At 39.3% G+C, this 19,527-nt stretch overlaps 1 protein-coding gene across 2 annotated transcripts in view; it reads right to left on the bottom strand.

Moving 5' to 3' along the window:
• adamts12 (ADAM metallopeptidase with thrombospondin type 1 motif 12) overlaps window positions 1-19,527 on the bottom strand; it is a 340,375-nt gene that overhangs the window by 202,136 nt on the left and 118,712 nt on the right. For both annotated transcript variants that reach the window (XM_031894766.1, XM_018090830.2), the window contains exon 3: window positions 13,587-13,752. In XM_031894766.1, coding sequence (XP_031750626.1) covers window positions 13,587-13,752 — 166 coding nt within the window. The remainder of the gene's footprint in view (window positions 1-13,586; window positions 13,753-19,527) is intronic.

Raw genomic sequence — 19,527 nt, 5'->3', positions numbered from 1 at the left:
AGTGATGGGCTGTGTGCTCCCTCAGAGATCAGCTGACAGGAAGTGATGCAGCTCTAACTGTAACAGTAGTGTGGGAGTAAAATGCAGAACTCTGCCCATTCATTGGCTGATGGGACCTAGCATGTATGTGTGCCTTGGCTTGTTTGTGTGCACTGTGAATCCTATGATCCCAGGGGGCGGCCCTTAATTCTTAAAATGGCACATACTGCCCAATGGCACATACTGCTAGAAAGTATATTTTTATGACAATGGTTTATTTAGATGAAGTAGGGATTTGTTCAAAGGTATAGTTTTCCTTTAAGACAGATATGCCAGGGTTTAAGTATTCAAGATCTTTGTGTATATGGCAGTTTAATGAGGGGTAAGGTCTGATCAATGAGCCCAATCCAAGGCGAGCTAAGCAAGTCTCCCACCTATTAGTCTGGGGCTCTGCTGCTCTGAGCACATAAGTAAGGACCCTCGCAATTCACTTCTTCAGGGTCACCAATGGAGTGTCAAGATTAGTCTCAGAAGCTGGCGTTAAAATAGTACTTACGTATTTATATTTTGGGAGAGGCAGATGTAACAAATGCATTTTGTAGTTCTTTCTAGAGGTCTAACACTATCAATAGGGGAAATTTATTATTTAAAAAAAATGGTCACAATTCACCATGTGTTTTGCACACGGGCACGCTTTTGTGCACTTCTGTCTTGGGTCTCTGTTAGTGACCGGCAGTGGCTCATTTTATTTCACCAAATAAAATACTAAAAATAAAAGTACTATAAATCTTTCTGTGATCATATGATTCACGGTGCACACAAACAAGCCAAGGCACACATACATGCTAGGCCCCATCAGCCAATGAATGGACAGAGTTCTGCCTTTTTTACTCCCACACTACTTCCTGCGTATTTTCTAATTCTCTTGGCGGCTGAAAAACGCACAATATCATCATCCATAGAAATAACTTGAAAAGACTCGAAGCAAACCACACAATGCGGAAATACGCTAGAAAATGCCTTACTACGGATTTTTCAAGCATTTGCCGAAATACGCCAGTATTTGCACAGCAAGCTATTCCTATGTATATACAAAGGCAGCTGCCAGACCTAGCGGAAATACGTGGCGTTTTTTACTATTTCGCACTATTAGCACCATGGGAAACGGGATTTGCTACGTCACCAGTACTAGGCTGAAAAACACCATAGTCAGGGGCTGTGTGGCTTGTGCGGCGTTTTTAGGCTGAGAAAATACGCAGCGTAAAAACGCCACGTGTGGCATCAGCCTTAGGCTAATGCCACATGAGGCGTAGGGCGGCAAGTGTAAAAGCGCTTGCTGAAAATTCCGCCCTACGCCTCCTACATTTGCCTGCTCCGGAATGAATGAGATACGCTCGGGTGCAGGCACATGTAGCCGATATCCGCTGAAGATATGAAGTCTCACGTTATTTGGCAGATATCGGCTACATGTGCCTGTACCCGAGCATATCTCATTCATTCGGGTGCAGGCACATGTAGGAGGCGTAGGGCGGAATTTTTAGCAAGCGCTTTTGCGCTTGCCGAAAATATCCGCCCTACGCCTCATGTGGCATTAGCCTTAGGCTGATGCCACACTAGGCTTATGGCGCATATTTTCGGAAAGCTGAAAAACGTTTGCCAAAAATACCGCCATATGCCTCAATGTGGGACTTTGTATTCTCTCACGTTTTTATGTGGATATCGGCTACATGTGCCTGCACCCAAGCGTATTTCATTCATTCGGATGCAGGCACAGGTAGGAGGCGTATGGTGGTAAACGCTTGCCGAAAATATACGCCATACGCCTGGTCTGACATTAGCCTTAGGCTGATGCCACACCAGGCGTATGGCGTATATTTTCGACAAGCTGAAAAACTCTTGCTGAAAATATGCGCCATACGCACCATATGCCCCCTACCTGTGACTGTAACAGAATGAATGGAATACGCTTGGGTGCAGGCACATGTAGCCGATATCCAAATACAAAGTCGCACATTTTTTGCATATTTCGGCTACATGTGCCTGCACCCAAGCGTATCCCATTCATTCCGGTGCAGGCACAGGTAGGAGCGTATGGCACATATTTTTGGCAATCGATTTTCAGCTTGCCGATAATATACACCATACGCTGTGTGTGGCATCAGTCTTAATTTCACAGCCCTTTGTGCTGCTTCATAGAGGATTCTGGGAGGGATATACTTTCCTTCTATGATTTTCCCAACCATGCTATACATAGATATATATATATATATATATATATATATTAGAGTTTTGTAAGGTACTTTAATAAGCCACTTAACATCATATAAACTATCTGTTGGTTAAGTATTCATTCTGGGGTTATAGTTTTCCTTCATTTTTTCCTTGACTTTTTTCCACTGATAAAATCACAAATATACAAAAGAAACTGGGGCAGGCAAAAAAGTTTTGCTCATCCATAGTCAGTGATCCCTAATATCTTCATGGGGACTTGTAATATTCCTTCTAAACATGACACGGTTGAGTTCCTCCAATATTCTGTACAACGCTGCACATAAACTATTCTATTTATCAGCTTCTCTGTATCCCAAGCTTCAATCCAGATTGGCTTCTATATGGTTCAGTGCTCTGAATGAGTCAGATAAGATTTCCTGGGCAATGTCGTTGCTTTATAAAAAGCTCACATTTGTTTTAATTACTATACATTAAGTTGCAATACTAGTACAGTGAAATAAGTCTTTATGCTCATATAATGAACCTCCCATCAAAGCGTCAGCCTAGGATTAAAGTGGCTTTTATGTGGGGGGAAAAACACAAGTCCGACAGAATATCAGCGCTGTAAAATTACATCCTAATGCAAAGGATAATAATTAAGCGGAGAGTTTTCCATCGCCGATTGTCTGTGATCGTTTACCTTGACTGCAATTAATGGACATTGACAGATGCGCTGGTGCTTTAGCCGATAGAGTTTCTTCGGGCGCTTTTATCTCTCTACAATGACAATCAAGGGCAACAGGATTTAGAGAAAAAGTTTTGCTTCAGTCAGTTAAGGAAATAGGAGCCTGAAAGTATTCTCTGCAGTTGGAATTGTAAAAGGGCCAATACAAAATTTATTGAGTTGATGCGGAACTACTCTGTTGTTATAAAGGAACGGGTGCCAGTGGTTCTTAAACTTAATAAAAACCCAAATCTTGTAGGCAATTATGAATAATATATGGTGCTGGTTTCACGTCGGTATAAAAATGAATATTATCTGTAAAAATGGCCCCTTTATTGGAGCTCTCTATAGATCCTCTTAGGTCCCTGTCTGTGTTTCAAACGAGGGGTGGGCGTGTCCTAATGGTCCCTGCCAGCACCACAGTACTAGGGGGATAGCCAATCACAGCCCTGCAGTCACATAATGAAAGACAGGCTCCAGTTCCCAGTCAGTCTAGCGCCAGCCCCCCTGCACATCCAGAGAATTCAGCCAGCAGGAAGTGGAACAGATGGGGGGGACTAGTAGGGTTTGGGGGGAATTTCTCAATAAATCCGTCTGAAACACAACTTTTTTAAAGTTAAGTTTTAGTATGTTATAGAATGGTCAATTCTAAGCAACTTTTCAATTGGTCATCATTATTTTTTTGTTATAGTTTTTTTTAACTATTTCTTCTAGCTTTTTAATTGGGGTCGCTGACCCTGGCAGCCAAAGAACCATTGCTCTGTTAGGCTACAATTCTATTTATTATTATCGTATTTTTAACTTTCTTTTCTGTTCAGCCCCTCTCCTATTCATATACCAGTCTCTCATCCAAACCACTCCCTGGTTGCTAAGGTAACTTGGAACCTAGCATCCAAATAGCTGTTGAAATTCTGAACTGGAGAGCTGCTGAATTGAAAATGCAATAACTAAAAAATGAGAAATAATAATAAAATAAAGACCAATTGCAAATTGTCTCTCTACGTTATACTAAAAGTTAACTCAAAAGTGAACAACCCCCTTAAGCACAATCCTTCTATATTTAGTGGAGTATAATGTATGTATATCTTTATTTATAAAGTGCTACTTATGTACACAGCGCTGTACAGTAGAATAGATTAATACAAACAGGGGGTTATTAAGATAATAATAGATAAATACAAAGTATAACAATAAATACAGATAAATACAAGATACAGTTGCAATAAGTTAAGAGTCAAAGACACAAGAGGATGGAGGTCCCTGCCCCGTAGAGCTTACAATCTATATTATAATGTACTGGTACATTCTTAATTTTCACACGATATGTCTCCTTTAAACAGTAAAGGCTTTATTAACAGGATTCACATAGACACCCCCAACAGCGCTTTCAGGGGTGCATAGCCTCCAAAATATAGTGCAGAAATATAAAATATAAAACTGCATATAAATTGCAAATGCTGCTGAAATTCCAATCTGGACAAGACATGGGAATTGTGTCGGCGAGGCTTACTAGCAGCCAGCACTACATATCTGTATATCAAAAGGCATATCCTCAATGTTCCAATTGCTCATCCTCCTGTGAATCAATAGACTGAACAGCGTTACTGAATCTAAATCGAGTGATTGTCTCGGCACATGAAGTCCTTATCAGCAGCGTCTGGTGTGAAGTATGGAGACGGGGGGGAGCCGTGCCTGTATGTTCTACCCCACAAACTCAAGAGAATTGTATGAAGCATTGCTGGAAAAAAATATGTTCCCTCATTCAACAACACAGCGTGTTCTCATCAGCTACTGCTGCTCAGAGGGATGGTTTTTCCGGCAAAGGTAGAAGAAAAAATGTCTTTGTAATGCAAATGTGCTGAATTCCCTCACCAACACCTCCACTCACCGACACTGTGTGGGTTACAATGACTGTGCTGGGATTTACGGGTCTGACCTTTTGGGGACCATTGTGTAATTAGATTAGATTGAATCCTTGTTAATTGTCGAACTGGGTAAATGGCAAAGAATGAGTTTTAAAAAGAGAATTTACATTTATTTTCCCTATGGATCTGTTTCATAGAAACTTCCTCCCCCCTCATGGTGGGCCAACATGCAGTTCTAGCATTGTCTAAGCAACCGTTGTTCCTCAGGGTGGCTGGACACAAGCTTACTTGTTGTATATATAGAAAAAAAGGCACTCCTTGGCACTGAAGTATAACCAAAGAAAAAGTTTTAGTAAAAACAATGCAAGTAGAAAAGTCGTTTGACTTTTCTACTTGCATTGTTTTTACTAAAACTTTTTTTTCCTCCCAATGCTGATCCCTGTCTAATCAAAGCCTTAACCAGTGTTGGACTGGGACCCCAGGGGCCCACCAGAAAACCTTAGACCATAGGCCCACTCTCCAAACTATTTTTCCTCCTTTCCTCACCCAACCTCTTTATTCTCCTGGTCTCTTTTATTTACATGCTAGCATCTATTCTTGCAACTATTTCTCCTCTTTGTTCCCATTCAGAAATAGAGAATGACTATGAAGTAAGCCAAATGGTCAGGAGCAGGAGGGCCCACTTACACCTGGGCCCACCGGGAGTTTTACTAGTTTTTCTGTTCCCATCATTGCCTTGTACATGTCACCCCTATTCTGAGAAAAACCCTCTTTTTGATCCCACCAATCTTGGGAACCTCCAACCTGTCTCTCTGCTCCCCTTCATCTCGAAACTACTTGAGCACCTAGTTTACAACTGACTAATGCTAATCTTCTCTGACAAAAACCTTCTGGACCCCCTACAATCTGGATTTAGGCAACAACACTGCACATTAACTGCTCTAACTCGACTAACTAATGACTTCTTATCAGCTAAAGCCAAAAACTACTTCTCACTACTAATACCTTTACTCAGCTGCTTTTGACATTATGGATAACCCTTTCCTCCTCCAGTCCCTCCATTCTTTTGGCCTTTATGACACTGCCTTGTCCTGGTCTTACCTCACAAATTGTTCTTTCAGTGTCTCTTACAATGGAGCATCATCTTCTCCCTTACTTCTTTCTGTTGGGGTTCCTCAAAGTTCTGTCCTAGGCCCCTTATTATTTTCTTTCTATATTTCCTCTCTTGGCAAAGTAATCAAATCATATGGTTTCCAACACCCTCTCTATTCTGACAATACTCAGATCTCTCTCTCCTCTCTTGAGCTCAACCCAGAGTTCTTAACTTAGGTCTATTCCTGCCTGTCTGCTATCTCTACTTGGATGTCCCAACGGGATCTTAAATTAAATCTCTCTAAAACTGAATTGGTTCTGTTTCCCTCATCCAACACCCACAACATCCCAGAAGTATCTATCACCCCATCTTCCCAGGCCCGTGCCTTGGGATTATCCTCGATTCTGCCCTGTCTTCACTACATTACTTCCCTTATAAAATGATGTCACTCTCACCATAGAAATATTTCCAATATACGGTCAATTATTACCCATTATTACCCAGTTATTACCCATTAACTGACTCATCTCTGCAATAATATATCATTTAATAGATCTCATTCTGTTGTTTTATAGGCAACAAAACTAAAACCATTGACAAAGAGTCCCCTCCAAGACTGTCCTTGTTGATAAATTGGAAGTTCTGTTGGACTTAAAGAATGGCCTCTTCTTCAAAGCAGGAAACCCCTCAGAGATAATTTTCCCATTATATAAAATATGTTGAGAAAATGGTCATTATGTGCATAAACTGTGTATGGTTCTAATGTATGTGAATGATGCAACTGATTGTGTAATGCTATAAAAGGCTGGAATGAGACTGCAGCAATTACTTTAAGTGCCTTGGGGACTTAGATGATCAATATTCCTACTGAGTCTTATGGGCTAATGTATAGATCTGCAAGGAGATTTACAATAAAAACATTTATGAGGATAATGAAAAGCATTCGGACAATATTAATCAATAGGATAATTCATGTTTGCTTTTCAATACGATCCATGGAATTTTTTAAAAAAAAGCATTTACTAATAATGTGGTTCCAGCTCACTTGTTAATTTGTTTGTTAAAAGGATAGTAATGGCTTTCATCAGAACGCATTTCAATTTCAGTTAAAAAAAGTTAGTAAATAAATGGATAATGGTTGAAAAATAATGGGCCATTAAGGGATGTAATCCAGCGATTGTACATGTGCTAGGTTAATATTAGATCAGACCCCACTCTGCCAACAATAACTCCATTTTGGTCAAACTGGGCTAAACATTTCGGATATAACAGCTCTAGAACATGACCGTTGTCATAAATGTTCTTACCTATTTTATGGGGTAATGTAATAAAAGGCAGTGGGGGTCATTCATCAACAGTGGGCAAATTTGCCCGTGGGCAGTAACCCATAGGAACCATAGCACTCATTGTTCTACCTGCAGCTGCCTAAAAAAAAGTAATCACTGACTGGTTGCTATGGGTTACTGCCCATGGGCAAATATGCCCACTGTCAATAAATGAGCCCCAGTGTGCCCGGGAGCAGTAACTCATAGCAGCTAATCAGCAGGCAGCATTTACTGGTCATCTGTTTAAAAACAAAATCTTATTGGTGGGTTACTGGCTGCTCCTGGGCAAACTTGGTGCCTTTTATTTCATATGGGGCTTAGTGTAAGGGAAATCCAAGCTGTCAATACAAAACCCCTGGCTTTGGAACTATTCAGGCACTTAGGCAGCGCTGGATTTCTCATCCAGGCGCCCCGAGGCCACCCCCATTCGTCACGCCCCCCCCCCCTGCATGCGTGAACACCCCCCCCCCCCCATTGCTCTGCATGGGAGCAAAATTTCTAAATTTTGCATATGCTGCACCGGGTCCGTGCATTAAAAATTACAGTAACCACATGAGTGCCGGCACACACAAGAGAAGCGGATAGGAAGTCAGCCTGATAAATGTCGGCTTTTGTGTCTTTTTGGCTGACCTCCAACCCACTCCACTCTGGGTGCCGCCAGAATATTATAGATCAGTGACCCCCAACCAGTTGCTCGAGAGCAACATGTTGCTCACCAATCCGCTTCAAAGTAGGCGCCATTTTTCAATTTCTGGCTTGGAGACAAGTTTTGGAAGCCCAGAGACACAGTTTTACTCCAAGCAGAACCTCCTGCAGGCCAGCAGTCCCCATAGGGCCACCAAATAGCCAATCACAGCCCTTATTTGGCATCCCCAAGGAACTTTTTTCATGCTTTTGTGGTTCACCAATACTTATTACTGCTGAGTGTGGCTCACAAATAAAAAAGGTTGGGGATCCATGTTATAGACATAGAGGGTTACAAACCAGTACTGTACTTCAAGTTCCTAGGCAGCCTGATTGTGGAAGTCAGCAAATTTCCAATGGAAATAAAGGATCAGCTGCCTGCACCACCATTGTATCGAGATATCTGAAATTATTAGTCTATTTTTCACTTCCACATTAAAGTCTAAGAAAACCTCCAACAAGTCAAGAACATTTTTCTCATGCATTAGCATGACAAATGATAAATACGTAAAAAAAATACCCCAAAAAGCAAGAAAATGTATTAAATATAGTCATAATGCAGATTTTAAACTACAGGGTAAACATGGTTAAAATAACCAGTTTAAATGACAGTATCTCTTTAAATAAATGGAATACTGTATATTAGATCAATAATCCCTCTCTGCCCTTGTCTGTCTCTCTTTTGGATGACACTGACTTTGGAGCAGAATTGATTTTCAAAGTGCCTTTTTACTGTTTATTTGTTCTGCATTTAAAAGAAAGGTCCAAGATTACAAATGTCAATATCTAAATCTTCTTACTGGTTTCTTATTATATCTGGTTTCCAAATATAAGAAGATTACATTTTTAGAAAGTTATGATATACTTCTTGATTTTTTATTATCCCCCAAGGTAAATGTAGTAAAGAGAATAATTATTTGTCTTATCAGAATACTCGGTGGTGGATAATTAATAAAATATTAGATAATTCAGGAAAACCTTGTATTAAGGATATTAGGGGAAGGAATATAGTAGTAAGAGTCCTTGTACACAATAGGGAGACACCCGTTTGGGACTCGGCCGAGATTCCTTCCTTTTTTGGAAGGATTCAGATTCGGATAAATCCAAGGATTCGGGGCATCCCTAGTAAAAACTATGCACGAAAAGTGATTGGTGATTTTCACCCGACATGGATTGACGGCGAATTTCTGTGATTCGCCATTGACGGATTTTTTTTAATGAAACTGACGACATATTTCCGAGCAAAAAAAATTTCTGCGTGACCAAAAATTTTCGGGCAGGTAAAAAAAATTGTAAAAATGATCACGCGTGTCCAAATAATGATGACAATTTTGTAACACGCGTCATTTTTGCTGTTTTAAAACTTTTTAGGCACTTTGAAAGATTTGCAAATTTTTGCAGACACGGGAGAGATTCGCTTATCACTATGCACCTATCCAGTCTGAGATTCAAGATATATTGAACTACTGTAGTAACAGAGAACACAATAGGTCCCATGTTAGGGTTGCCCAGAGAGGGGTGGTGATGTCATGGGGTGGGTCAGTGATGTCAGTGGATGGACCAGTATCAGCTCAGGGACAGCGCAGTGACATCATGGGTGGGGCTATGATACAGCAGTCAGGGATTGGCTGATTGCCACGTCATATACTTGACATAAGCAGTCATTCCAGATAAAGCTTCCCCTTGTGTTTGTGTGTTTTTGCACCCCAGCTTATTTATATAAACAATAGTAGTGCTTCTAAAGCAAAGATACAATTTTGCCAGTAAATAGTAACAGTGTTTTATTTAAATACAAAGAAATAAAGGCTAAAAAGGGACTCTAATAGCTGTAGCCCATTATTGTATTTTAATGTGTCATATTTCATTATTATGTTCCATTGGTGGGTTTTGGCCTGACAGCATATTATTATTAAAGCTTAATATTGGTTCTAAATCTGGTAAGCACATGTCCTTTATTGTAATGACAGATGTAGACTTGATTCCATATTCCATTCCCATGGTATAATCTTTATGTCCAAATCTTATAATTATATGCTATTGTTTTGTTATAATATTAGAACTTAGTCTAAAAAGCACAGCACCTTTTTGGTTTCTTTCATCTGATAATTGCATGTACACTGAATTCTTATATTGTAAGACAATTACTGGCACAGGTTACAAAGACTCCTACATTAGGCCGGTACGTACTGTGAAAGTCAACAGATTAGAAGGTATCCAGCTAAGAAGCTATTTTTATGTATCCAAAAAGTTTGGGTTCTTGCCATGTATTGAAATCCTCATGGTAACCTCAAGTAAACTGTATTAATCTTGGTTTGCAGAGGATAAATAGGATGGATAATAGTTATCTCCACAGACCAAGAACCATTAGTCCTCCACAGAGGGCAGCTGCAATGGAAACAGACCATGGGTTTAGCCACAATTGTAACTATTATGGTGTGGGATCGGGTGGTCACAGTAATCAACTTTTGCATTGACCTAACAGACTAATGCTGGATACATATGAACGAATGCAGTTGCAAGAGTTGTCCAATTTTGGGCCAAGACATCAATCTGGATTTTGGGGTCCAGATAAGATTCATTTCATTTAAAATATTTTTGGAATGGTTTAGCCTGAGACTGGACATGTTGACTTATTCATTTTGTATAAGGCCTTTATATATATGCTGCTTGTATAAGCCCCTAGGAAAAGTCTTTGACCAAGGGTATGAATAGGGAAGGAGTGGCCTAGGCCTTTACTGGCCAACTTGGCTGCAAGTGCATGTAGTCCTGAGGCAGAGATACCTTTGTCTGCCCAGCTTTAGACCCAATGCAACCTGGGCTGTAGTTAAATGCAAATAAACAGTACAAGCATGGGATCCCTTATCCAGAAACCTGTTATCCAGAAAGTTCCAAATTACGAAAAAGGCCATCTCCCATAGACTCCATTATAAGCAAATAACTCTAATTTTTAAAAATGATTTCTCTTTTCTCTGTAATAATAAAACAGTACCTGTACTTGATCCCAACTAAGATATAATTACCCCTTATTGGGGGCAGAACAGCCCTATTGGGTTTATTTCATGGTTAAATGATTCCCTTTTCTCTGTAATAATAAAACAGTACCTGTACTTGATCCCAACTAAGATATAATTACCCCTTATTGGGGGCAGAACAGCCCTATTGGGTTTATTTAATGGTTAAATGATTCCTTTTTCTCTGTAATAATAAAACAGTACCTGTACTTGATCCCAACTAAGATATAATTACCCCTTATTGGGGGCAGAACAGCCTTATTGGGTTTATTTAATGGTTAAATGATTCCCTTTTCTCTGTAATAATAAAACAGTACTTGTACTTGATCCCAACTAAGATATAATTACCCCTTATTGGGGGCAGAACAGTCCTATTGGGTTTATTTAATGGTTAAATGATTCCCTTTTCTCTGTAATAATAAAACAGTACCTTGTACTTGATCCCAACTAAGATATAATTACCCCTTATTGGGGGCAGAACAGCCCTATTGGGTTTATTTCATGGTTAAATGATTCCCTTTTCTCTGTAATAATAAAACAGTACCTGTACTTGATCCCAACTAAGATATAATTACCCCTTATTGGGGGCAGAACAGCCCTATTGGGTTTATTTAATGGTTAAATGATTCCCTTTTCTCTGTAATAATAAAACAGTACCTGTACTTGATCCCAACTAAGATATAATTACCCCTTATTGGGGGCAGAACAGCCCTATTGGGTTTATTTAATGGTTAAATGATTCCCTTTTCTCTGTAATAATAAAACAGTACTTGTACTTGATCCCAACTAAGATATAATTACCCCTTATTGGGGGCAGAACAGCCCTATTGGGTTTATTTCATGGTTAAATGATTCCCTTTTCTCTGTAATAATAAAACAGTACCTTGTACTTGATCCCAACTAAGATATAATTACCCCTTATTGGGGGCAGAACAGCCCTATTGGGTTTATTTCATGGTTAAATGATTCCCTTTTCTCTGTAATAATAAAACAGTACCTGTACTTGATCCCAACTAAGATATAATTACCCCTTATTGGGGGCAGAACAGCCCTATTGGGTTTATTTCATGGTTAAATGATTCCCTTTTCTCTGTAATAATAAAACAGTACCTGTACTTGATCCCAACTAAGATATAATTACCCCTTATTGGGGGCAGAACAGCCCTATTGGGTTTATTTCATGGTTAAATGATTCCCTTTTCTCTGTAATAATAAAACAGTACCTGTACTTGATCCCAACTAAGATATAATTACCCCTTATTGGGGCAGAACAGCCCTATTGGGTTTATTTAATGGTTAAATGATTCCCTTTTCTCTGTAATAATAAAACAGTACCTGTACTTGATCCCAACTAAGATATAATTACCCCTTATTGGGGGCAGAACAGCCTTATTGGGTTTATTTAATGGTTAAATGATTCCCTTTTCTCTGTAATAATAAAACAGTACTTGTACTTGATCCCAACTAAGATATAATTACCCCTTATTGGGGGCAGAACAGTCCTATTGGGTTTATTTAATGGTTAAATGATTCCCTTTTCTCTGTAATAATAAAACAGTACCTTGTACTTGATCCCAACTAAGATATAATTACCCCTTATTGGGGGCAGAACAGCCCTATTGGGTTTATTTCATGGTTAAATGATTCCCTTTTCTCTGTAATAATAAAACAGTACCTGTACTTGATCCCAACTAAGATATAATTACCCCTTATTGGGGGCAGAACAGCCCTATTGGGTTTATTTAATGGTTAAATGATTCCCTTTTCTCTGTAATAATAAAACAGTACCTGTACTTGATCCCAACTAAGATATAATTACCCCTTATTGGGGGCAGAACAGCCCTATTGGGTTTATTTAATGGTTAAATGATTCCCTTTTCTCTGTAATAATAAAACAGTACTTGTACTTGATCCCAACTAAGATATAATTACCCCTTATTGGGGGCAGAACAGCCCTATTGGGTTTATTTCATGGTTAAATGATTCCCTTTTCTCTGTAATAATAAAACAGTACCTTGTACTTGATCCCAACTAAGATATAATTACCCCTTATTGGGGGCAGAACAGCCCTATTGGGTTTATTTCATGGTTAAATGATTCCCTTTTCTCTGTAATAATAAAACAGTACCTGTACTTGATCCCAACTAAGATATAATTACCCCTTATTGGGGGCAGAACAGCCCTATTGGGTTTATTTCATGGTTAAATGATTCCCTTTTCTCTGTAATAATAAAACAGTACCTGTACTTGATCCCAACTAAGATATAATTACCCCTTATTGGGGGCAGAACAGCCCTATTGGGTTTATTTCATGGTTAAATGATTCCCTTTTCTCTGTAATAATAAAACAGTACCTGTACTTGATCCCAACTAAGATATAATTACCCCTTATTGGGGCAGAACAGCCCTATTGGGTTTATTTAATGGTTAAATGATTCCCTTTTCTCTGTAATAATAAAACAGTACCTGTACTTGATCCCAACTAAGATATAATTACCCCTTATTGGAGCCAAAACAATTCTATTGGGTTTATTCAATATTTAAATGATTTTTAGCAGACTTAAGTTATGGAGATCCAAATTACAGAAAGATCCCTTATCCGGAAAACCCCAGGTCCCGAGCATTCTGGATAACAGGTCCCATACCTGTATTCAGAATGGAACAGAGACAAATAATGACAATAAAGGCTCATACCATTTACTGCACAAAAATCTCCAGTAGAAATAGGGAGTTCCCTGCGATTCCTGTGAGGTGAGTCCCTCTGGTATATAATGTGCTGGTGTGGCTTTCCTGAGACCTGTGTAGCACCATGAAATGGCTCAATGAAATAGTCCCCATCAGGAAGACGGAAAAATCCAGCCTGAAACAAATCATAGGTGGAAATTACGGTTATTATAGAAAATATAAGAGCAAAACAGTCTTAGTCGGCAATGTGTAATGTGATGCAACTGGGACAGGAAGTGCAATACTGATATCATTGCATGTGGATCTGCAATTACATGATCAAAGTAGGGGGAAAGCCATGTTACAGAGAATGCTATAAAGAAAAGACTCATTGGCTAATTAACCATACTCTTTTAAGAGATGCACTCAACTTCTTCTTCTGTGACATTATCCCAACCCTCCAACGATATAGAGGCCATGATGGGAATGCTTTTATCTTGCCCATTATATTTCTAGATTGGAAATAACCACTCTGAGTGCCCCTCCGGTATAAATTATGCTAGGCCATAAAGGTAGTTCCCTTGTGGAGGCAGCACAATAACATGTTTACTCCTCAAGTTATCTTACATGTTCTTGTATTTTCAGCATTTATAAAACACAGAGGCAAATTAAATGTAAGGATAAAACACAGTTCTGCAGTCTTTGATATAAAGTATTCGCATTTGCCATTAGAATTCATTGCATTTTTGCTACATTTGCTGCCAACCTATTGTAATTGCTTTTTATTTTCATGTAATTTACTTTGAACTGAAGCTGATGAACTGAGCCGCACAAAGTTCATACGTTATCGCTAACAATGGCGTCTGCCGACTGCCTTATGAAATGAGTTAAATGGGCAGAAATGCGCTTCCACGTGAAATTACAGCTAAATACATTCAACTGGCTTTTTTGCTTTGCCGTAGAATAGATTGAAAAGTAAACAGTAAAGCAGGGGCGGGCCAAGCCTACCGGACGCCCTAGCCTGTGCGCAGTTCCGTCGAGGGGTGGGGGGGGTAGATGGACAGAATCATTGCCGGGGCAAGAGAAGGGAGCACAGGATAGGGGTAGGCTGGAGAGGTTCCTGTCTTTGCTCAGCACTACTTATAACACATTGCACTAAATCCTTGTTTTCCCTGCTGTTATCCTTTTTTTCCTGCATTTCTCTGTAATAATAAAACAGTACCTGTACTTGATCCCAACTAAGATATAATTACCCCTTATTGGGGGCAGAACAGCCCTATTGGGTTTATTTCATGGTTAAATGATTCCCTTTTCTCTGTAATAATAAAACAGTACCTGTACTTGATCCCAACTAAGATATAATTACCCCTTATTGGGGCAGAACAGCCCTATTGGGTTTATTTAATGGTTAAATGATTCCCTTTTCTCTGTAATAATAAAACAGTACCTGTACTTGATCCCAACTAAGATATAATTACCCCTTATTGGGGGCAGAACAGCCCTATTGGGTTTATTTCATGGTTAAATGATTCCCTTTTCTCTGTAATAATAAAACAGTACCTGTACTTGATCCCAACTAAGATATAATTACCCCTTATTGGGGGCAGAACAGCCCTATTGGGTTTATTTAATGGTTAAATGATTCCCTTTTCTCTGTAATAATAAAACAGTACCTGTACTTGATCCCAACTAAGATATAATTACCCCTTATTGGGGGGCAGAACAGCCCTATTGGGTTTATTTAATGGTTAAATGATTCCCTTTTCTCTGTAATAATAAAACAGTACCTGTACTTGATCCCAACTAAGACATAATTACCCCTTATTGGGGGCAGAACAGCCCTATTGGGTTTATCTAATGGTTAAATGATTCCCTTTTCTCTGTAATAATAAAACAGTACCTGTACTTGATCCCAACTAAGATATAATTACCCCTTATTGGGGGCAGAACAGCCCTATTGGGTTTATTTCATGGTTAAATGATTCCCTTTTCTCTGTAATAATAAAACAGTACCTGTACTTGATCCCAACTAAGATATAATTACCCCTTATTGGGGCAGAACAGCCCTATTGGGTTTATTTCATGGTTAAATGATTCCCTTTTCTCTGTAATAATAAAACAGTACCTGTACTTGATCCCAACTAAGATATAATTACCCCTTATTGGGGGCAGAACAGCCCTATTGGGTTTATTTCATGGTTAAATGATTCCCTTTTCTCTGTTATAATAAAACAGTACCTGTACTTGATCCCAACTAAGATATAATTACCCCTTATTGGGGGCAGAACAGCCCTATTGGGTTTATTTCATGGTTAAATGATTCCCTTTTCTCTGTTATAATAAAACAGTACCTGTACTTGATCCCAACTAAGATATAATTACCCCTTATTGGGGGCAGAACAGCCCTATTGGGTTTATTTCATGGTTAAATGATTCACTTTTCTCTGTTATAATAAAACAGTACCTGTACTTGATGGTAACTAAGCTGCATGAATCTATATTAGTGGCAACACAACCCTACTGGGTTAATTTCACGTTTAAATCATTTTTAACAAACGTAAAGTATGAAATTACAGAAAGAACCCTTATTGGGAAAACCCAAGTCCCAATGATTTTGGATGGATAACCCATTGGCAATATCGAAGTGTAATATCAAAAGCTTGATGGGTATGGGAACTACAGTTGCAGCCTTGTAGAGCTGGGACCTTGGGTTTGTATGATCTCCTTGTAGTAATGATTACTGTATTTCTTCCCTACTCCTGAAACCTTCTGAAACCTCATTCATTCTGTCATGTGAGCCGAATACAGAAACTGAGACGCGGAGATAAATTTTTCCCATGGAAGAAATTCCAGAATACGTACAACTGTCTGAGCAGCTTCTTTCGTGCCTGTAGATTGCATCTGGTTATCATAGTTCCTTATGTTGACAGAGTTTTCCCCATAGAAGCACTGATATCTAAATTGCTTGGAATTATTGATAAAATATGAATGCCTGCGAGTTAATATTATGTGATTTATTCATGTGAGGGGCAGTAACATGTCTAGAGTCCATTTTTAAAAACAAGAGAATTCGCTGATACATATTCCACATTGGCACTGCCAGGGAGGTCTGTATAGAGGCATTACAGAAGCAACTGATTCACTCTTTATAAGGAATAACTTGAGAATAACACACATACACACATACATACACACACACACACATACAGTACATACACACATACACACATACACACACACATACACACACATACAGTACATACACACACATACACACACATACACACACACATACATACACACATACACACACACATACACACACATACAGTACATACACACACATACACACACATACACACACACATACATACACACACATACATACACACATACACACACAAACACACAGTACATAAACACATACAGTACATACACACACATACACACAGTACATACACACATACACACATACAGTACATACACACATACACACACATACAGTACATACACACATACACACACATACATACACACACACATACATACACACATAGTTACATAGTTACATAGTTACATAGGGTTGAAAAAAGACCTGTGTCCATCAAGTTCAACCCATCCAAGTAAACCCAGCACACCTAACCCACACCTACCAATCTATACTCACATACATAAACTATAAATACAACCACTAGTACTAACTGTAGATATTAGTATCACAATAGCCTTGGATATTCTGATTGATCAAGAACTCATCCAGGCCCCTCTTAAAGGCATTAACAGAATCTGCCATTACCACATCACTAGGAAGGGCATTCCATAACCTCACTGCCCTCACCGTGAAAAACCACCTACGCTGCTTCAAATGGAAGCTCCGTTCCTCTAATCTAAAGGGGTGACCTCTGGTGCGTTGATTGTTTTTATGGGAAAAAAGAACATCCCCCAGCTGCCTATAATCCCCTCTAATGTACTTGTACAGAGTAATCATGTCCCCTCGCAAGCGCCTCTTTTCCAGAGAAAACAACCCCAACCTCGACAGTCTAACCTCATAGTTTAAATCTTCCATCCCCTTAACCAGTTTAGTTGCACGTCTCTGCACTCTCTCCAGCTCATTAATATCCTTCTTAAGGACTGGAGCCCAAAACTGCACTGCATACTCAAGGTGAGGCCTTACCAGGGACCTATAAAGGGGCAAAATTATGTTCTCATCCCTTGAGTCAATGCCCTTTTTTATACAAGACAGCACTTTATTTGCTTTAGTAGCCACAGAATGACACTGCCTGGAATTAGACAACTTGTTATCAACAAAAACCCCTAGATCCTTCTCCATTAAGGAAACCCCCAACACACTACCATTCAGTAGATAGTTTGCGTTTATATTATTTCTACCAAAGTGCATAACTTTGCACTTATCAACATTGAACCTCATTTTCCAGTTTTGCTGCCCAGTTATCTAATTTTGTCAAATCGCTCTGCAAAGCGGCAGCATCCTGCATGGAACTTATAGTTTTGCACAATTTAGTGTCATCAGCAAAAATAGAAACAATACTGTCTATGCCCACCTCCAGGTCATTAATAAACAAGTTAAACAGCAAAGGCCCAAGGACTGACCCCTGCGGTACTCCACTAACCACACTGGTCCAATTAGAAAATGTTCCATTTACAACCACTCTTTGTACTCTATCCTTCAGCCAGTTCTCTATCCAATTACAAATATTATGTTCTAGGCCAATATTCCTTAATTTGATCATTAACCTTCTGTGAGGTACTGTATCAAACGCTTTAGCAAAGTCCAAGTAGATGACATCAACTGCCATTCCAGCATCAAGGTTCCTACTCACCTCCTCATAAAAGGCAACTAAATTAGTCTGGCAAGATCTGTTACGCATAAAACCATGCTGGCACAAACTAATAGTATTGTGAACTGCAATGTATTCAGTACCCTATCCCTTATTACCCCTTCCAAAAGTTTTCCTACTACTGATGTCAGACTAACAGGCCTATAGTTTTCAGGCTGAGAACGGGATCCCTTTTAATAACGGCACCACATTAGCAATCCGCCAGTCTCTTGGCACCATGCCAGACCTCAATGAATCCTGAAAAATTAAGTGAAGAGGTTTGGCAATCACAGCGCTCAGCTCATTTAATACCCTGGGATGAATCCCATCCGGCCCTGGACCTTTGTTTACCTTTACATGTTCAAGTCTCTTTTGAATTTCCTCCCGAGTGACCCACGCGTCAGTAGCTAAATTACTAGAACTGGGCATATTACAAGGGAAGCCTTCATTATCTGGCTCCTCAGATGTATAGACAGATGAAAAATAAGAGTTCAAAATTTCAGCTTTTTCCCCGTTTTCATCAACCAACGTACCCCCCCGTGATAATAAAGTTCCCACCCCTTCTTGCTTCATTTTTTTACTATTCACATAATTAAAAAATAATTTTGGATTCTTTTTACTCCTAGCAGCAATATCCCTTTCCATCTCTATTTTAGCTTGCCTGATAGCTTTTTTGCATGCTTTATTTGCTTCCTTGTACCTGATGAAAGTTTCTGCTGTCCCAGCTAACTTGAATGCCCTAAAAGCACGTTTTTTCTTACCAACCTCGACAATAACACTTTTATTCAGCCATAAAGGTTTTGCTTTGCGATGCCTCTCCTTGCTTACTAGGGGGATATACTGTTGCGTATACCTACAAAGCAATGTTTTAAAGATGTTCCATTTTCCTTCTGTGTCTAACCCCATGAAAAGCCTTTCCCAGTTGACACATTGCAGAGATGCCCTTATACTGGCAAAGTCTGCACGTCTAAAATTGAGTGTTTTAGTTACTCCCTTATAGCGCTGTCTCTGCAGCATTATCTCAAAGGAGACCATGTTGTGATCACTGTTCCCCAAATGCTCACCCACACAAATGTTAGAGATAAGTTCATTATTATTAGAAATCACCAGGTCCAAAATAGCGTCATTCCTAG

This window comes from Xenopus tropicalis, chromosome 1, assembly GCF_000004195.4.
Source record: "Xenopus tropicalis strain Nigerian chromosome 1, UCB_Xtro_10.0, whole genome shotgun sequence".
NCBI lineage: Eukaryota > Metazoa > Chordata > Amphibia > Anura > Pipidae > Xenopus > Xenopus tropicalis.
This window is presented reverse-complemented; position numbering and strand designations above follow the sequence as displayed.